General features: G+C 37.9%; 1 protein-coding gene across 2 annotated transcripts in view; it reads right to left on the bottom strand.

The window, feature by feature from the left end:
* FKBP9 (FKBP prolyl isomerase 9) overlaps positions 1–13,269 on the bottom strand; it is a 50,283-nt gene that overhangs the window by 23,970 nt on the left and 13,044 nt on the right. For both annotated transcript variants that reach the window (XM_026679495.2, XM_087945214.1), the window contains exons 3-5: positions 6,952–7,141; positions 5,708–5,853; positions 2,773–2,962 (exon numbers count right to left, since the gene is read on the bottom strand). In XM_026679495.2, the coding sequence (XP_026535280.1) occupies positions 2,773–2,962; positions 5,708–5,853; positions 6,952–7,141 (526 nt within the window). The remainder of the gene's footprint in view (positions 1–2,772; positions 2,963–5,707; positions 5,854–6,951; positions 7,142–13,269) is intronic.

Genomic DNA, 13,269 nt, shown 5'->3' with positions numbered 1-13,269 from the left:
AGCAAGAATAAGTTTGAAAATGTTACAAGATTCTAAAAACAAAGGGGTTTGGGGTTGCCTCAGTGGAAGCTATACTGTCAGCCTTCTGGGTGAAAGAATGGATAAATTTGAGACAGACAATTATTGATTTTGGAGGGACATGATTTGCAATTGAAGTGACATTCTTTTTTATTGTATGGGAAAAACAAAATACATAGATACTTTCCAAGACATTGTATTAGACATGATTTATTATCAGTATGGGCAAAAATTAAAGAAAAACATTATATTAAATTACCAGTCTGGCTTTTCATGATGGAAGCACTGATACATCCGAACATTGTCAACATGGAAAAAATTACAAGTTATAAGGATACTTTGACTTAAAAAGGGGAACTTAAAACTAACCAAGAACTGAAAAGTGAGGGGATTGATTTAGCATGGTGGCCTTATGTGCAAATACAATCAAGATATGAGAAAGACACTAAAATATATGGTTTCTATAAAGAACTAACAGATCTAGATCAGATACTAATAGGGACAGATGGAAAATTAATTAAAAAATTATAGTTATCTACTGAGCATTAAAATGGAAGAAGAATAAGTAAACAATAATAGTATGACCTAAAAATTAAAGTTATATGATAGAATTAGATAAATGGCAGAAATCATAGGAAATGAACTACATATATAAATTGCATATAAGGAAAATCTATACAAAATGTTTTACAGATGGCACTTTCCACCAGCAAGACTGGCAAAGATGTTTAAGAACATGACTGCTAAATGGAGTTGGAGCTGTTGTCTTCTAAGTTGGGTGGCTCCAACAAATCCTGGGTACAACATCAGGGCTCTCTGCCCAAAAGAGAGAAGAGTACAGTGCTAGGAACAGCTAAGATACATTGCAGAACCCTCAAGCTAGCCTCTGGGTAAAACACCCAAGATCGAGGAAGAAACAGATCATCATAATAGTGAGAACGGAACTGATAGATGATGATGATGATTATATGATGATATAATGAAGAAGATAGCTATATAGATAAAAGGGAGGGTCCTTGGTGTTCTCCGAACTTGCTTGTTCTCTTGCAGATGTTTCATTATCCTAACTAGGTAACATCATCAATGCTAGTAAAGAGTGCTGTTTGCTGTCAGTTTCTATTTTGATGACTTGCTTGTCTATGTGGTGGGGGCGATCTTAGGGATTCTTTGGTTGAACTGTTTACAGATGGCTCTTTGGCAATTTGTTGTTTGGGGCATTGCTTACTTGATTGTTGGTCTGAAGTTGACCTTAGAGCTATGCTGATCTGAGTGCTGATTACTGGTAGAGAGATGCTGGAGTCTATATCTCTTTTGGGCTGGTTGATTGTTTCTTTTGCACAGTCTGTAAATGTTGTTAATGTCTATGTTTCTATTGATGGCCGATTTGTCAGAGTGCCAGGCTTCTAGAAATTCCCTGGCATTTTTGGACTTGGCCTGGTCTAGGATTGTCACATTTTCCTAATTGAAACTATGGTTAAATCTGTCTATATGTTGTGAAATTAAAGAATTTTCATCATGTCTTCTGACTGCCAGTTGGTATTCATGGATGAATTGTCATGGAATAATGTATTTTCTTGCATTTTGTATTTTGTACTTTTTTATTTTTTACATTTGTCTTTTTGACCCAGCAACCCCAGAAGAAAAAACAGGAGTCATCTACAACATACAATGTAAGAACTGCAACAACTATTATGTAGGACAAACAGGCAGAAAACTGGCAGAAAGCAATATCTATAGACTATGCAAAAGAAACAATCAACCAGCCCAAAAGAGAAAAAGACTCCAGTACCTCTTCACCAGGAATGAGCACTCAGATCAGCAGATTAATTCCAAGATCAACTTCAGACCAACAATCAAATAAACAATACCCCAAACAGAAACTGCCGATGAGTCATCAGTAAACAGCCCAACCAAAAAAATTTTGACCACACCAACCCATACAGACGAGCAAGTCACCCAAATATAAAATGACAGCAAACAGCATTCCTTATTAGCACTGATGATGTAACTTAATTAGGGTAATGAAACATCTGCAAGAAAACAAACAAGCTCAGAAAGCACCAAGGACCCCTCATTTCAAGCCTGAGCTACAAATATTCTCCTTTATTAGATGATATAGATAGCTTTTAGTTAATTTAACATACTTTAATACAATTAAATCTAAATTCCTTTTTTATTCTTGCTCCATACATATTTGATAGGCTTTACTTACTTACATCGTAATGAACATAATTCAGAGGACAAGTATGCCCTTTGGATTGAGAAAATGAATGTCCTGACATTTATTTTACATTTATCACAGTATTTTTCTCATTCATTAATTCAACAAATAGAAAATGCAAATTTTTATACAGAAAAATTATTCTAATAATTACTGAACCATTACTTATAAAATTGCATGAACTTCAAATGCACATGTTCCTAAATGTGTATATTTGACATTTACAGGCTCAGCTTATGGCTTCACTAAAGGGGAAAAGTTTTAAGGGGAAAAAGTTGCTTCCATCATAAGTATCTGGGTGAAATTCTTAATTTATTTTATTGGTATATTGTTTATTTCCTGGAAAAAATCCATCTTTCTGATTGCTAAGATTGACACAACTTGATGCACATAATCAGTCTTATTTTTTAATTACTAATATATTTATATCCAGAAATTTAAAAAGCTTTCTAATAAAAAAGCTACTGGAAAAAGTAGCCAAGGACTGCTAAGAATATATACAGAATAGATTTTATGCTTAATTACATTATTACCTGGAATCAAACACTGTTCCATCAAGAAGAGTACCATTATAGTGATACCTGAGGAAATCCCCAATTTGGGTTTGACGTTCACAGGACTTTGGTACATACAGTTTTTCTATATTAACCTTGTCTTTAGGATTGTGTAGATCTAGAAGAGCTACATCAAAGACAAGAGAAGCTTGACCAGGTATTTCTTTCCCTGCAAACAAAGTATACAGAAAATAAACAAACATTGAATTTTTGAACATTTGCAAACATTTGGTGTACCTTCTTTTGGTATCAGTTATGAGGTATCAGGTATCTGCATAATAGCAGTAGCACTTAGACTTATATACCGCTTTATAGTGCTTTATAGCCCTCTCAAAGTGGTTTACAGAGTCAGCATATTGCCCCCAACAATTTGGGTCCTCATTTTGCCTACCTCGGGAGGATGGAAGGCCGAGTCAACCTTGAGCCTGGTGGGATTTGATCTGCCAAATTGCAGTAGGGGTAGCTTGCAGTACTGCACTCTAACCACTGCACCACCGAGGCTCAATAATGTTGACTGTTGGAAGAAATAAAGCTGGCATATATCCAGTTTTTATCTCCTGTGTTATGAAATTTTTAGAACTTATTCTGCTGTTTTTAATTATTCAAATATTCTTGAGTAGATAAAGGCCTTGCTACCCTGCATGAAAACCTCCAAATGAAATCAGGTTTGGTTGGTACCTATTCAATTCAAATGCAAATAAATCTGATTTGTAATAAAATAATGGGGGAGTCAGCTTCAGGAGTCTGCTGTTATTTCCCCCCACATCCTTGGTGAAGCTTCATTATTATACTCCCTCACCTTCCTCCCTTGTAACAAGGAAAAACAAAGTTATCCTTTAAAAATGTCTTTGTATTAAACAAGTTAAAAGTAAGTGTTTATTAAATTTAATGAATTACTTAAACACCATGTGCAATATTACAGAATGAATTATGTAAAAATAGTACAAATCATATAATAAAAGAGAATTATTATTGAGAAGGAGAAGGAGAAAAACAGACATTTTAGATGCTCCACTATTGAGTTAGATATTATTTCAATGTCTTTGTATTAAATAGGTTAAAAATAAGATGTTTATTAAATTTAATGAATTACTTTAACACCATGTGCAATATTGCAGAATGAATTATGTAAAAATAGTATAAATCATAGATGCTCCACTACTGGATTAGATATTCTTTCAATGAGGTTTGCATATTTTAATTTTAATAATATTTATTTTTAAATATTGATTTTATATATGTATAGGATTGGTTACACATTGTTTTTTATGGGCGACCAAGAGAATCTTTGGTCAGATGGGCAGCCATATACATTAATTAATAAAGTTAATAACACATAAAATTTATGTTCAATTGTATGTTATTTGTATTAGAGCACACTTTAGAACAGACATGTCAAACACAAGGCCATTAGCTGAATCCAGTTCATGATGGACCCAGATTTGGCCTGCAGGACCACCCTGGAAATGGCAAAGGACTGACCCCTGATGCCCCAACCAAGGCCCACCCCAGCCGAATACCCCTCCAGAGCACGCTCAGGAGGCAGCGAGCATGTGAAGGTGAAGTGTCTGGCACCAGCAGCTGCCCACCACCCTTCTCAGCCTACACAGCACAGGTGGGGGATGGTGCACTGCAATCACTATGCCGGCCCTCCAAGCAGCAGGCAGATGCTGAGGTGCTGGATGGAGGCACGTGATTCAACCTGCCAGACACACCATACAGCCACCTGCCACCTGCTCCATCCCACCATATGTCTTTGCTTGCCTGTAGCCTCTGCAGCTGGGATGGGGAAGGCATCCAGTAAGCCAGATCATGTGGCTCCCCACTTCTCTACCTCCGCCTGCTGCCAGTGCCATCACTGCAGGGCAAGGTGAGGCAGGTGGTGGGCAGAAGTGGTGCTGTGCGAGGGACCCTGCGCACTCAGCCCTCGCCAGCCAACCACATCTTCCAGCTGCACCACACACACACAGGACGAGCCTGCTGCCTGCCGCTCCATGAAAGCCCCAGAAAACGAAAAGGGTGGGAGCCTCAATCCCCAAGAGGCAGTCCAGACTCCACAGTCCCTACAGGTGGGCCTGAGCACCAGGACATCTGGGTTGATCCTTCAAGCAGCAGGCAGAGGCAAAGGCTTGGTAGGGGAGGCACATGATCCGGCCTGCCGGAAGCACTGGGCAGCATATGGTGGTGAACAGTGTCTGGCACCAGCAGCCACCTGCCACCCTTCTCAACCCAGACAGCACAGGTGGGGGATGGTGCACTACAACCACTACGCTGGCCCTCCAAGCATGGACACCTGTCCCATCCAAGCTGTAGTGACCATGGGCAATCAAAATCAGATGGTTGGGTCATGGTGAGGGAGCCCAGCTGGCCACTGTCACCGCTACACCATGGCCCCTGTGCACTTGGCCCCACCATTCAACCTTGTTCTCCAGCAAACTTGTCTCCTGCCCACATATCCCCAATGGCCCCAGTAAATGAGAAGAGTGGGAAGCAGTCTTGCTAGCAGTTGGATGGTAGGGGCCAAGCGCACATGGGCAGCAGCATGGCAATGATGGCGATCGGCTGGGCTGCCTCACTATCTGTCTTTGCTCCTTTGGTTGATCATATCCCAGCACCAGCCCTGGTTCCGCCCCCCTCTCCTCCAGGGACACCTGGATCCCTCACAGACCAACCTAGTTCCTGACAGGCAGCTCCAACTTGAGTGACATTGAGCTGGCCATGCCACCCTGGCCATGCCCACCTGGCCACGCCCACCTGAGGGCAACTACAATGCTGATGCAGCTCTGAATGAAATTGAGTTTGACACTCCTGCTTTAGAATATTAATTAGGAATGAGTAAACTTTCAAATTAGTCAAATTAGTATTGATCAATACTAATCTGTTCATTTCTCTGCAAAAACACAAAATAATTTACCATCTCCATCTTCTCCATATGCCAAGAAAGGTGGTACTGTGATTATACGCTTTTCTCCTACACACATTCCAAGAAGACCTTTGTCCATTCCAGGGATTAACCACCCAATTCCTACATAAGTGTCATACGTTCGCATTCTATTGTGACTGAAAATATAAATAAATACCAGTGAATTCCAGATCTCTTCAATTTAGTGCAGAGTAATAAAACAAGAGGATTAAATGTAACAAAACAAGAGCATGTGTGTTTTGACTTGTTCTCAACATACACACACACGTTTTATGTTCACTACAGCTATCCATGGTATAATTCAGAAGACTACACAGAGCATTGACAAGCAGAAAGGTCCAATCCAAGTGTCATGGATAGCATAAAAGTCAATATATCATGAAAGAGTGTCTTACAGATGGCAGAGAAGTCAATACTTTTAATTATGCACTGAATAAATAATAAAGATGTGTTGTGCTTTAGATCTGAAGGCAGAAAGATGCACCAGACTAAGTGGAGGTACAATGTACCACTGCCTCCAACTGCTTTAAGTTGCTATACTTTTGTCCAGATTTATTTCACAGCCCTTCATAGCTGCAGTGTGAAATCTAGAAGTACACATTTGGTTTCAGGAGTTGCAAACAGGTGTTAGGTTTATGTACCTTTCTGCCATCAAATAAAAAGCACTAAACTTTTCATAAATTCTTCCTTTTATCAGTCCTTTATAGCATTTAGTTATTGTTAGTACCAGTAGTAGACAAACAATGGAAAAAGGAGACAAAAAAAAAAGCCTCAGAGGGAATAAATGAGAAATTTACAAGTATCACCAAACTAAATAAGACTGAACTTGATAATTTGGAGTTTTCGATATTTCAACATTTTAAATGACTGATATTATTCTAAATCTGTTTTAAAAATTAAATAATGAATAAATATTAACAGCAAAAATCAGCACAGTATAAATCAATATAATAAGATGTATAATTTTTTTCTATTCAAGCAGTACAAATGTTAAGCATTTAACAGATCACTGAAAATTAAAACATTAAGACTTTATTCTAGTAGAAATTTACAAAACCAAATGGTTTCAAAGTTGGATTTAACATTTAATTCAAGTCATTCAGTGAAAGGATATAAGGAAGAAGAAAAAATAATACTGTATCTTTGCTCATTTAAGATCTGCATTGCATATCTTAACAGTTATTTATGTTTATATTCCCCCAATATATGAAAAAGGTGAAATATTTTATTGATACCTTGAATCAAATAGTGTTCCATCTAAAAATGTTCCATTATAATGGTATCTTACAAAATCAGACACCTGAATTGTCCTTGTACAATTTTCTGGCTTGTAATAAGTCTGAATTTCAACTTGGTCTTCAGAATTCCAAACATCAACCAGAAGGACATCAAAATTCAGAACTGAATTTCCGGGAATTACACTGGCTGGGGATGCAAAAGATATTAAAAACAAATTGAATCACATTATTCACCTGCTACCACTATTTTTTAAAGCTATTTTTCTGATTATTGTATCCAACATCCGGGTACCAGCAATACAAAGAAATAGAGAATGTGAACTCTTTTTTTAGATTTATGTACAATATATATTAGATTAAGGATAAATCATAATACTTCATTTCTGAAAAATTACAATAAATTTTTGTAAATATACCATTTTTAGTAATGTCATATCTATCCATTAGGCTAATACAATGAATTGGACCATATTTTTTTCAATAGGTCAAGAGATCAATTCTAAGTATAGTTATATTAACACAATAACAGAATCTATACAGCTTACAAAATTTACACTAAGACATCGTTTCTTAAAATGTGGTCCTAAGACCCCTGCGGGTTCCTCAAGGTTTGCTTAATCAAAATATTTGCCAGCATATGTTAAAAATAATACAATGTTAAAATTCTCATCAAGTGATCATAAGAATATCAATTTTAATTTTAGCATGACAAATATCAATAAATACAATGCATATAAACAAAATCTCTTTAGGGATTCACTGTAAATTTTTAAAGTGAGAAGATAAAAAGTTTAAGAAACACTATAGTAAGACATCAGTCACAATCTACACAGACTACAAAGTTGGATATTACAAGATGCTAAAACAGGCAAACCATAGAGTGAGTTAGAATGGGAAAAGACAAAATATAATTCATAGATAGACAGAAACTATTTTAAATCCATTTTCGCAGTGGGCTGCTATTCTTTATAGAATTTATTTTTGTTTTTCCTGCCAATGCACAGCAATGTAAGACACTGCTATATACTCCCAAATGAAACTTTGGGAAATTATAGAATTACAGTCCCGAAAATTTGTAGTACAAGCCTGCCTTTTGATTACATTTGTTTGTTATTAATAATGGGCCAGGGAAAAAGTATACATGTACTACCGGTATTTTTATATGTTTGATTTAGATACTTAAAGCTTATATCTCAAGAGCTTAAAATGTAGCTGAAGAGCTTAAAATGTAACTAAATTACATTTTCTTCTCTTCTTTGTTCTCTTCATTATTCTCAAGAGCTTAAATGTAATTAAAATCATAGCATCTGCTATTAAAAATGATCACAAACAAAATAACACCAATGTCTCATTCATGAAAGCAATGAAGAAAGAAAACATTTAGCAATAGTTTTTCTTTCCAATATTTTCAACAAAACTAAAACTTCTAACTTGAAAGATACAGATAGTCCTCAACTTACAACAGTTTGTTTAGTAAATATTCAAAGTTACAATGGCACTGAAAAAAGTGACTTATGACCATTTTCACACTAACAACCATTGTAGCATCCCCACGGTCACATGATCAAAATGGCATTTATTACCCAGGGACATGTGATCACTTTTTGCAACTTTCTGACAAGCAAAGTCAATGGGGAAACCAGATTCACTTAACAACTGTACTACTAACTTAAGAAGTGCAATGATTCACTTAACAATGGTGACAAGAAAGGTTGCAAATGGGACAAAATTCAGTAAACAACTTTTTGTTTAGCAATAGAAATTTTGACTCAATTGTGGTCGTAATGTGAAGACTACCTGTCCTTCCAGATTTGGGTTAAGTTCTTGACTGCAAATTTAAGAAATAAATCAAACTGTCCTCCAAGTAATTCCTGTCACAACAAAGATAAAATTATGAAAGGCTGTTTTTCAAACCATATAAAAAAAAGGACTAGACAAGAGTTTTTTTAAAAAACAAAATTTTATTTTTTAGACAAACATACACAAACACAACATAAAAACATCAAGCCATCTTCCACTTATGTATATACAGTGTGTCAGTTGGTTACAAATTGTTTTGTGCATCCTCTCCAAAGTTCTCACTTACAATTACTTGTATATATTCTCATATTATCAATCAAATATTCCTAAATACATTATTATCATTGTTAATCAATCATTTGACTATACTATTATTCATTCATGTTATGCAAGATATTCCATATTTTTAAATTGATTTATCTTATAACAATTCATATTATCATCCTAAGTTCATCCCATAATTATAATACAACTTTATATATTCTATATAGTTCTATTATATATTATATATATATATTTTCTTAAGTTTTCGCGGGTACTTACATGTATGGCCTTCAGCTTTGTTCGGGTATTTTCCCACGTCATAGTAGTGGTGCTTTTAAAATTGTAGCAACGTTTCAGCAGAATCTCATCTGCCATCATCAGGCTTCTGTATTGTGTCCGTCTGTGAGTCAGACTTTTACAGTGGTTTCAGATTTAAATTTGGGGCAGCCTATTGCTGTGCCAGAATGGTTTTTTCTTCATCCTGATTGGTTGGGAGTCTTGGTCTGTGTTTATTGGTCTCGGAGTTTGCTGTGTTCTGCTTGATTGGTGTCTCTAATATCTTCTGTCTGTTTTTTGGCTCTTTTTGTATCTTGATTGGCTGGCAGCATTTTGTTGCTTTATTGGAGGCCTTTAGTGCAGCTTGGCTTCGGGTAAATGGACGGCTATCATTAGTTAGGAAGCTGGGTTTCATCTGGGTGCCTGGTTGGGATGTGTTTGAGCTGGAAGTATCAGGGGGGATCTGTTTGTGCCCAGGTGTTTGCCTGGCTTGTGGTGTGGAGATTTTTTTGTTTGTGAGTGCAGGCTTCCAAATGATTGACAGCCTGGTGGAATCATCTCTTCTATTCATGCTTTCTGGTCTTTTTTCAATCTCTATGGCTTCTCTGATGTTTCTGTGGTTAGGGTTTTCTATAGTGGCTAGGGTTTTGGTGCCATTGAAGTTGATGCTATGACCTGTGGCTTCCATGTGTTGGACTAGTGAGGAAGTGTGTTCCAGCTTTTTGACTGCATTTTTGTGTTCATCCAGGCGGGTGCTTATTCTTCTATTGGTCTGTCCAATGTATGTGGCCGGGCATGATGCACAGGGGACTTCGTATATGCCTTGGTTTTCCAGGTCAATTTTGTCTTTGGGGTTTCTGAGGATGGCTGCTATTTTTCTGTCTGTTTTGAAGGCAGTCTTGATGTGGTGTCTGTATAGTATCTTACTAATTTTGTCTGTAGTGCCTCTTATGTAGGGCAGGACAGCTGTTCCATGGGTCTGTTCATCTTCTGGGTCCCTATTATGTCTCAGTGTGTTTTTGTGGATCAAGTTGGTGATTTTGCTTTTGTGGAAGCCGTTGGCTGTCAATATTTTAGTCAGGGTGCATAGTTCAGTCTTAATGTGTGTCTTGTCTGCCAGGCGTTTGGTTCTGGTAATTAGTGTTTTAGCCACGGAGTTTATCTGTGCTGGGTGGTAGTGGGATTGGGCGTTGAGGTAGCGGTTGGTGTGTTTTCTTCTGGTATATGGTGTGTCCTAGTGTGCCATCTGTTTTTTTGTAGATTAGTACATCTAGGAATGGTAGTTGTTTGTTTGTTTCTGTTTCCATGGTGAACTTGATTTTGGGGTGTGCGCTGTTTAGGTGTGTTAGGAAATTGTTTAGGTTTTCTTGTCCATGGGGCCAAATCACGAATGTGTCATCGATGTATCTTAACCATAGTTTGGGTTTGAGGATGGCATTGGCCAGGGCTCTGGATTCGAATTCTTCCATGAACAGGTTTGCAATGACAGGTGACAGTGGTGATCCCATGGGAGCTCCTTCTATTTGTTTGTATCTTTGTCCTTTGTATATGAAATATGTGTTGGTTAAGCAGTGTTCTGTTAGTTCCATGAGGTGTTTAGCTGGTTGGTATTTATTTTTGATGATTTCAAGGGTCTCTTTTATCGGGACTTGAGTGAATAGTGAAACCACGTCAAAACTTACAAGCAGATCTTCTTGCTCCACGTGTAGATCTTTGATCATTTCCAAGAAATGGTATGAGTTTTTTACATGAGAAGCTGCTGTTTCAGCATGGGGCTGTAGCTCTTTGGCTAGGTGTTTAGCTAGGTTTTGTAGTGGTGCTCCTCTGGAGCTGACTATGGGTCTGAGAGGTATGCCTTCTTTGTGTATTTTTGGGAGGCCGTATAGTTTGGGGCATCTGGAAGATTTCTCTCTGGGTATGATCGTGTGTTGGATCTCTTTGCTTATGTGGCTGGTTATAATTTTCTTCTTGGTTAATTTTTCTAGATATGTGGTTGGGTCTGTGTTTATGGGTTTGTATGTGGAGTCTTGGAGTAGGTCTGTCAATTTTGTTTCATAGTCTTTTCTGTCCATTACTACAGTGGCATTCCCTTTATCTGCTGGGAGGATGATTATGCTGCTGTCTCTTTTCAGGGTTTGTAGCGCTTTAATTTCATTTTGCTGCAAGTTGCTTTTTGGGTGGTTTGCTTGTGCATAGGATGTTGGTAACTTGGTGTCTTATTTTATCAGCTTCATCTGTATTTAATTTAGTTAGGCTGGATTCTACTGCACATATGATGGATTCTGTGGGGATTTTTTGGGGTGCTATAGCATAGTTGAATCTTTGGTTAGGACTTCTGTTTCTGTTTTGGTGAGTTCCCTGTTGGAAACATTGTACACTAATTGTTTCAGGTGTTGTTGTGAGTTGTTGGGGTTTTCTTGTCATGTTCTAATTTCTTTAATTTTAAATCTTTGTTTAACTGATCTAATTGGAATCTCTTACTGTGGAGCTCGTTCCTTAGTAGAGCCATTTCAGTTCTTTTCAGGATACGTTTAGTGGCTGCTGTGCTTTGATGAAATGTTAATTTGAAGCAGGTTGGTGTAGTATTGTTGTCTCTGCAGCTGCGTAGGAATTGGAGGTCACATAGTATTCCTGCTCTTTTAATTTCCAGTTTCTCGTAGGTTTTGATCTGGCTGTTTAATCCTCCCGTAGAGGTTTGATATTTGTTTTCTTAAGTTTTCGGGGTACTTACATGTATGGCCTTCAGCTTTGTTCGGTATTTTCCCACGCCATAGTAGTGGTGCTTTTAAAGTTGTAGCAACGTTTCAGCAGAATCTCATCTGCCATCATCAGGCTTCTGTATTGTGTCCGTCTGTGAGTCAGACTTTTACAGTGGTTTCAGATTTAAATTTGGGGCAGCCTATTGCTGTGCCAGAATGGTTTTTTCTTCATCCTGATTGGTTGGGAGTCTTGGTCTGTGTTTATTGGTCTCGGAGTTTGCTGTGTTCTGCTTGATTGGTGTCTCTAATATCTTCTGTCTGTTTTTTGGCTCTTTTTGTATCTTGATTGGCTGGCAGCATTGTGTTGCTTTATTGGAGGCCTTTAGTGCAGCTTGGCTTCGGGTAAATGGACGGCTATCATTAGTTAGTGAGGTTCTCGCGGGTATTTGTATGTGGATCTTTGGTTATTCGGGTTTTCTCCCACGTAAGATTGGAAGTATCTAGGCAACGTTTCGATGAAGTCTCATTCATCATCTTCAGGCTTCTGTCTTCAGCTCTGTGCTTCTCAGAGTGATGTGAGCTTGCAGCTGCTTCTTCCTTTTAACTACTAGTAGGGCACTGCAGTGATTTAACTGCTAGCTGCACTGCAGCTGCATCACTACCCACTTCAAATCCCTCTGAGCCATACATGAAGCGAACTGACCCCCACCATGAAGATGCAGCACGACCACGAACTCGAAGCCAAACAGCAAGATCACAGCTCACCAGCTCAAATCCCCCAGTAACTAAGACCAACCTGAGCACAACCAAGCCCCCACCTGAACAGAACACATCTCCAGCCAATCAGAACATGGCCAACCCCCCAACCAATCAGAACACAGCCAAACCCCCAACCAATGAGAACACACCCCCACCCAATCAGAACACAGCCAAGCCCCCACCCAATCAAGTCACACCCCCACTAGCAGTTAAAAGGAAGAAGCAGCTGCAAGCTCACATCACTCTGAGAAGCACAGAGCTGAAGACAGAAGCCTGAAGATGATGAATGAGACTTCATCGAAACGTTGCCTAGATACTTCCAATCTTACGCGGGAGAAAACCCGAATAACCAAAGATCTATCTATCTATCTATCTATCTATCTATCTATCTATCTATCTATCTATCTATATATATACACACACACACACATACACATATACATATACATATACATATATAGTAAAGTTCTACATATTCCATTACCATATTTTATTTTCTAACCATTGATAAAATAAA

Source organism: Notechis scutatus, chromosome Z (genome assembly GCF_049901735.1).
Source record: "Notechis scutatus isolate UNSWTSFEM ecotype Mainland chromosome Z, rNotScu1.2, whole genome shotgun sequence".
Classification (NCBI taxonomy): Eukaryota; Metazoa; Chordata; class Lepidosauria; order Squamata; family Elapidae; genus Notechis; species Notechis scutatus.
Note: the sequence above shows the minus strand (reverse complement) of the source record. Positions and strands in the feature narration are given on the sequence as shown.